The 8,307-nt window shown below is 44.0% G+C and overlaps 1 protein-coding gene across 1 annotated transcript; it reads right to left on the reverse strand.

Annotated features, from left to right (window-relative positions):
- Positions 1–513: 513 nt before the first annotated feature.
- LOC139567347 (tumor protein 63-like) lies at positions 514–7,130 on the reverse strand. The gene is made up of 4 exons (XM_071388738.1): positions 6,911–7,130; positions 5,682–5,826; positions 5,162–5,255; positions 514–4,741 (listed from the first exon to the last, which is right to left on the reverse strand). Exons 1-4 carry the CDS (start codon positions 7,053–7,055, stop codon positions 4,445–4,447), a joined length of 681 nt encoding a protein of 226 aa, XP_071244839.1. The 5' UTR covers positions 7,056–7,130; the 3' UTR covers positions 514–4,444.
- Positions 7,131–8,307: the final 1,177 nt, after the last annotated feature.

Raw genomic sequence — 8,307 nt, forward strand, 5'->3', positions numbered from 1 at the left:
GGCCACTCAACTAGCACCACCCCTGGCCACTCAACTAGCACCTCCCCTGGGCACTCAACTAGCACCTCCCCTGGCCACTCAACTAGCACCTCCACTCAACTAGCACCTCCCCTGGCCACACCTCCCCTGGCCACACCTCCCCTGGCCACTCAACTAGCACCTCCCGTGGCCACTCAACTAGCACCTCCCCTGGCCACTCAACTAGCACCTCCCCTGGCCACTCAACTAGCACCTCCCCTGGCCACTCAACTAGCACCTCCCCTGGCCACACCTCCCCTGGCCACTCAACTAGCACCTCCCCTGGCCACAGGGGAAACATAATAAACCTATTGCTTATGTTAATCGTGTCTGTCTTTCTCTCAAAGACCACACAGTGTACACAGGTTGACTTAGTACTGCCAAGAAATGATTATTGTGCTTAATGTAAGGCCACCTGCACTTTTTAGTGTCACTAATGGAAATGGGGGGGAAACTGACCCTATGAATATGAAATATTACAAACTCCAACAGCAGTTGATAACTTGGGATATTTTATTTTTTTGTTTATCAAAATAAGTACATTGCAACATATTTACAATTCATTTTACAAAAATTGTGGAACAGCAGATTACAGTACCTAGGTTCTGCTTTCGATGTACCAACAGAATGACATACTAGGGGTCATTCATAGCATGTTCATTCAGTGGTTATCACACTTTTTAATATTGAAATTATATAACTATGTTTATGGCAACACTACACAGACCGCTTGTGAGAACAGTGACGTATTCATTTAAATGAATACAAATAACCCAAACCCCTTTTGTACCATAATGGCTTTTAACCATGCACTATTCTAAGCCAAATCCTTTTTTTTTTTTTTTTTGTAAAAAATACATAACAGCAACTCGTTTTTAGAAAAGAACTCTATACAAATGTATATACAATAATCTCAATAGTTTGGGCCATCAAGTTAATCCGTAACAACAAAAAACAGTTTACAAAATGTGGTTCCAAAAATCCAGCAATACAAATCTCAAGGATCGTTTTGTAATAGAGAAATATAGCCCAGTAAATGTTCAACAGACCCACAAAATACAAAAGACTGTACACCGCGTTACAGACGGCAGAACAAGCAGGCAATTAAAATTAGTCCCAAATGGCACCCTATACAGTGTACTACTTTTGACCGTAGGGTGCTATTTTGGACAATATCAAGATCTGTAACGTTATTGATATCACCTCAAGGGTCATGAACGTGTTGAGCTGTTAAATTCAGTTACGTAATGAGTAACGTAAATACTTCAGATAAAAGTTTGTGTGATGATGCATTCTCATTCACGTAGAAATACAGTAAGCAGTCATAAACACGATGGTTTAACCAACACTAGGGTAGCAAAATTACAGTAATTTCCCCAAGAGTTATAAACACGATTTAACTAAAACTATTCCAGTAACTTCCCCCAAGAGTTATAAACACAATGGTTTAACTAACAATAGGGTTGCAAAATCCCCAGGTTTCTGAAAATCCTGGAAGCAGAAGGGTTAACACAGGCGCACAATACAAGGCAATAACTTGTTCTGTGGTAAAAAAAAAAAAATATCAACCAATCCAACCAAACAAATTATATAATAACACTTTTCTCTGACACGAAGTAAAAAATATCTTGAAATGTATACAATCAAGACCGGCTTGTGACCAGCAGGTAAAAACAGTGTCGTGGACTAAAAACAGCAGGCAATCACGACAGTCCAGTCTAGAGCAACAGATCGGGATTCAACCCAAGGCGCGGTGGAGCAGAGCATTATACTCTTAATGGTCATTTAGGCTTGAGCCGAAGTGTAATGCAGATTTTTAATTTTTTGGCCCGTATTTAGCAGTATATGGTAAAGTACCAATATGACCACTAGAGGCCTCCACTCGCCTGTTATGTGAGGTTACTTATTCTGGTGGGCTTTGCACTATGGCAGTTGAGAAGTTTGGCATCATCGGTCAACAGCACCGATAAATACATGTATCGGTGTATTTCTCGGTGATAAATATATATATATCTTTATATTGAAGGTAAGCGGGTGGAGAAGCACCATATTCAATTCAGTAATGTTTTCGGAGGTCGTACATATGTCTTCACAAAACGTATGAAAAGTCCGCTAGCCTACAAGCTAATGTAGCTGGTAGCCCCATAGAAACACTAGCTTCCTTAGTAACGGTCCTTGATCAGCAACACTAGCTTCCTTAGTAACGGTCCTTGATCAGCAACGGTGAATGAATGAGACAACTGGCGATCTAGATAATGAAACCAAATTAAACAATGTAACCAGATTACTACTGGATAACCTCCCTGCTACTATTAGCTATCGGGCGTCCGATATTGAGCATTCGCATTTGAGGAAAAATGCTTTGAAATCAATGAAAGCTGCTTCTCTATCCGTGTTGCGCTTGCTTTGCGTCAATTGTTGATCCACGCATTTATTAGATCATGTGAATTGAAATGCGAAAATAAAGTTACATTTGGTTGCATATGGCCTCGACTATATACACACACACACCACTGATTATTTTACTAAATCAAGAAGCTACTACTACTAGCTATATTGGCTAGCTAGGTTCACAATGTAAACTAAAGCAACGTGTGTATATAGAGGATTGTTTAGTACAACCACTAGCAACAATGCAACATTTAATTGGACCAAAGCTATTGTACTTACGCATAATCGGTTAATATGGTAGAGTAGGTGAAAATATAATAATTTCCCCCCTCTATATACACTGTAGCTGGTAGAATGTCACATTGGCAAAGCAACAGCAAGCTTATAGCGGAGCTGAAGTGTTATATTGATGAATGTACTCAGTGGCCAGTTTGTTAGGTACAGCACCCCGTTCACGAAAATGGTTCGCTCCTACAGACGGTGAGTAACGTGGCTGTGGCTCGGTATATAAAAGCAGGCAGACGGGCATTGAGGCAGTCATGTACTGTTCGATTGAACGTTAGGTCGCTCGTTGTGACTGAGCATGGTATAATCATTGGTGCCAGGCGCGCCACTTCCAGTATGTCAGAAATGTCCGGCCTCCTGGGTTTTTCGTGCATTACAGTATCTAGGGTTTAACGAGAATGGTGCAACAAAACATACAGTCAGCGGCAGACCTGTGGACGAAATGAGAGGTCGAAGGAGAACGACAAGAATCGTGCAAGCTAACAGACAATTAACGACACAGTACAACAGTGGTGTGCGGAAAGGCATCTCGGAACGCACAACTCGTTGGTCCTTGTCACGGATGGATTTGGCGTGAACCCATCGCCCCAGTACAGGCTGGTGGTGTAAAGGTATGGGAAATGTGTTCCTGGCACACGTGTAGGTCTCTTGATACCATTTGAGCAACGTTTGAACACCACACCTTGTATAATCAATTTCCTGAAGAATTCAGGCTGTTCTGGAGGCAAAGGGGTTCTGACCTGGTACTAAATGGGTGTACCTAATAAACTGTCCAATGAGTATCTTGTTGTATTTTGCAATATTTGTGAATTTATAATCGTATATTATTATTATTATTTATGAAATGGTAGCAGTTGACAGATGTTTGCTAAGTGGGTCAACAGCAAGACAGAAGCACCTACATTTTTCTATCTTTATTTTTGAAGGTCTCATCTGTCTAACGCACTTTGGATTGAATCCTGGTCATACACCTTCTATGGCCCAACAACAACAACAAATCCCCCAAAAGGTTTCCTCAAGTCATGCTTTAACATTGGAATGGATTATAAAACGTATTAAAACAATATCAAAGCAAATCACAAAAGCATTTAAGAGCTTTGTCTCAAGAAATTTGATTAAAAAAAAAAAAAAAAAATCAATTATGAAATGTATCTTTTCTAAAAACACAATTTGTCTCATCCTCTAGCTGGCTTTTCAATAAAATAAGTGCATTTTTATTTGCTATTTAGGATATCTGAACTAAGGACCAGTGTCCGGTTTTCCCGCTTCGCGATGTAACTTAGTCTTATGACGACGCACTTAGCTGGTCTGAGCCAGGTCGGTAAACAACTTCCAACAATGTTTTTTTGGTTCTGCTCCAAAACGAGGGTTCTAACAATGAACTTAGCCTTATTAAGATGCTTTTGAGGAAAACGGACCCAGAGAACTCTTGAAGCAGAGATTTCCTAGTTCTCTACCGTGATACGGGAGTGTGGTTGGTCAACAGGTGTATGACATCAGAAGGGCACAGAGAAAGGGCTTCAACAGGTGTATGACAGACAGAGGCGGGGCTTCAATCCAAGGCCCATTGCCGACAAGCGTACTGCACTCGACTTTTAATGATAATGTGCGCTTGAGCCGACCTCCACAGCGTTTACTGTAAAAGGGATCTCTGAACGTCAGGGAAATGGCCTTTTTACAGACCCATTGTTGCAGTGCGCTTGTCAACAGTGCACCTTAGATTGAAATCCCATCCAGAATGAGAGGTGTTCTATTCCCCCTCTTCTTTGATGCGTTGCTGCTTGTTGCGTCGGGAGTCCAGGTCGAAGGAGAAGTCGGACCAGTCGTCACGCGGAGGGAAGGAGATGGTCTGGCGCAGGGTGAAGCGCACGGCGTCGATGACCCGCTCGCCGCGGGCCTCGGAGGACCCTACGCTGACGGTGGAGGCGCCGCCGGAGGTACGCAGGATGTGGGGAGGAGGGGAGAACTCCATGCTCTGCCGATGCTCCATGATGCCCTTCCAGATGACGTGCTGGAACTCCTGCGGGATCTTCAGCCGGGACAGGTCCTGTGGACGGGGATGACATCACACACTGGGGGTTAGTCTCTTTAGCCTTGTTTAGTCTTCTCTCTGAGGCTAGGCCCAGGGGCCCCAGCAGGCAGCCCAAAAAGACCATTGTCTTACGTCAGATAGCGCGATAAATCCGTCTGCAATGATAGTTCATGGCAACGCTGACGTGTTAGAATGACACCATCTCCCAGAAGACAATGCTCTCAGGCTAGGCTCAGCGCCAGGCAGCCCCAAAAAAATGAGTAGTTCTGATTGCATACAAAAAATAGACAAGATGACTGCAGATAAAACGTTCCTTTTTCATAAATGTTTTTTTTTTCTTGCCTTACACGAAGGCTCAGGCCTCTTGAAGCCAGCTGACCCTTCTCTCTGAGTTTAACCACACAGGTGCGGTGTGTGCGACAGGCAAGGCCTCACCTCCAAGTTATAGTTCTCGATCTGGTAGATGTTGGTCAGGCCCTGTGCTGTGAAACAGTCCAGGCAGGCTGCGCAGCCCAGCCGCAGAAGAAAGCTGGGACACAGAGAAGGGAAACAGGTTAGTAGTGAAAATAGCACCGTAGCATTCTTGTAATAACTGTGTTAGACAAGAACGTTCAACAATTCAGAGAGCAGGTGCAGACACTCCATTTATTTAGAACCATGTTAGAGCGGTTTTGGTGACAAACTATCGCTAGGAGACGCTTTAGAGCCGCGTTGAAATTGTTCTGTCAATATTGCGTCTCGTCCTGACTTTATAGTGCTCACAACTGTCCAGAGCATCAACAGATGGGTGGTTATCAGTGGTGGCTGGTGCCACTTTAAAATCGGAGGACGGGCTCATAGTAATGGAATGAATGGAACATTATCAAACAGAGATGGATACTATAAGCCATTACTGCCATTACTATGAGTCGTCCTTCCTTCACCAGCATCCACTGGTGGTTGTTTAGCTAGGTACCTGGAGATGCTGCTGTCCATAGGGTAGGGAGGCGGTGGGGTGCAGTGGGAGCTGGGCACCATGGGTAACTGGGGCTGCAGGATGTGTGCGGGGCTCAGGGCCGACATGTCAGCATTCATAGCCATGTGGCCCATCATCGGAGTCACTAGAGAAACCATAGAGATCATCGTTTTATCTCTATAAAAGGAAGCAATCTACTGTTAGCCAATGTGGCCCATCATCGGAGTCACTAGAGAATCACATAGACTAGTGTGAGTGACTCTTAAAGGGGGCAATTTGACGTTTTTAAAATGTCAAATGTAACTCCAGCACCATGGTTACCATATTTATGTAGATTAGGGGCAGTGAGCATCATAGTGTCCCTCCAGAAACAAACTTCTGTGAGCAGTTCTCTTTAAAGCCACAATCTGTCATTTGTTTTTTTCAGCCCTAAGAGATGAGGCTGGACAAATGTAAGAACTCTTAACGTTCTCTGAGATTGTGTATTATCTACATAAGATAGACGCGGGCGGGGGGGGGGCATCTCGACAACAATACATGAGGTGACGGAGGAGAAGGGGAACATGCTCAGCCATGTCTTACTAAAACAGTGAACTGGTAACGCCAAGAACAGGACCTGCAGCCCTGGAGAGAGGCCCCAGAGTGGAGGAGCAGAGTCCCTCAGGTTTTTTTTAATGTTTTATTTATTTAACCTTTATTTTAACTAGGCAAGTCAGTTAAGAACAAATTCTTATTTTTCAATGACGGCCTAGGAACAGTGGGTTAAACTGCCTTGTTCAGGGGCAGAACGACAGATTTTTACCTTGTCAGCTCGGGGGATTCGAACTTGCAACCTTTCGGTTACTAGTCCAACGCTCTAACAACTAGGCTACGCTGCCGCCCCATTGACCCAGGGGAGGAAGCGTTCTGACAGGGGGCTGAGAGTTGTACAATGGCAACCTACACACCCCTCCCCAGCGCCACTTGTGCCCAGACTGATACCGTTATCCTCCCTGACGCGTGTCACACGATCGGCCCAGAGGGGACGTGATACTGGAGTTGGCGGGACAGGGGAGTTATGACAAGGACCCAGACACAAAGACTGGGAGAAAAACAAGCAGGGGTAATGGAGGGAGGGAGGACAGGGGCCTAGACAGGACAGGGGCCTAGACAGGACAGGGGCCTAGACAGGACAAGTCAGACAGGGGGAGCAGAATCTCTCTATACAAAGGGGTAAGGCACACACTTACTGTCAGTCAGGCCTTGGACCATGGAGGAGGGGGTGAGGGTGTTGCGCTGCTGGGGGTTGATGAGCTGGCTGACGGAGGGGAGCTTGTTGACCTTGCCGTGGGGGGGAGGAGGGGAGCTGGAGCCATACTGGGGCTGGGGGGCCATGGCGCTCCTGGGGCAGGAGAGAGGAGGGTACAGGCCGTTACTCTCATCGCCCCAGAGATCCCATCTTTAACGACAAAGGGTTAACCTGCCTGTTAGTTACATACAGTGGTAAACAACATGTAAGTTTTACTGTTCAGTATAGTTAACATTGATGAGGTTAGGTAATCATTTTTGACAGATTGTGTAGCTTAATGTTATTCTCAAACATGAATCTCTTGCACGCCAATGGTGTTTTCAACATTATGGGAAATGATTAAATTGAAGCGCGCCACAGAAAACTCAAAGCATCTCTCTATGACTATAAAGTGTATGTCATCTAACAGTATGTGTATAGATTCAAATCAGATCCGCGTTAACCGTCCTATAGCAGACGTTTTGGTATCGGAGCTGTCAAATCGGTGAGCAGCTGCTCTTGCGATTGTCACGAAGCCACGGCCGCCCCACTCTCCTTAGAAGTTCAGAACATCTAGACCATATACTAATAATGAAGCTCAGATTAAACATCATCCTAATGTAGATGACATCTATCATCCTAATGGAGGAGTAGATTACATCTATCATCCTAATGGAGGAGTAGATTACATCTATCATCCTAATGGAGGTGTAGATTACATCTATCATCCTAATGGAGGAGTAGATTACATCTATCATCCTAATGGAGGAGTAGATTACATCTATCATCCTAATGGAGGAGTAGATTACATCTATCATCCTAATGGAGGTGTAGATTACATCTATCATCCTAACGGAGGAGTAGATTACATCTATCATCCTAATGGAGGAGTAGATTACATCTATCATCCTAATGGAGGAGTAGATTACATCTATCATCCTAATGGAGGTGTAGATTACATCTATCATCCTAATGGAGGAGTAGATTACATCTATCATCCTAATGGAGGAGTAGATTACATCTATCATCTATCATCCTAATGGAGGTGTAGATTACATCTATCATCCTAATGGAGGAGTAGATTACATCTATCATCTATCATCCTAATGGAGGAGTAGATTACATCTATCATCCTAATGGAGGTGTAGATTACATCTATCATCCTAATGGAGGTGTAGATTACATCTATCATCCTAATGGAGGAGTAGATTACATCTATCATCTATCATCCTAATGGAGGAGTAGATTACATCTATCATCCTAATGGAGGAGTAGATTACACCTATCATCCTAATGGAGGAGTAGATTACATCTATCATCCTAATGGAGGTGTAGATTACATCTATCATCCTAACGGAG

Source organism: Salvelinus alpinus, unplaced genomic scaffold, assembly GCF_045679555.1.
Source record: "Salvelinus alpinus unplaced genomic scaffold, SLU_Salpinus.1 scaffold_279, whole genome shotgun sequence".
NCBI lineage: Eukaryota > Metazoa > Chordata > Actinopteri > Salmoniformes > Salmonidae > Salvelinus > Salvelinus alpinus.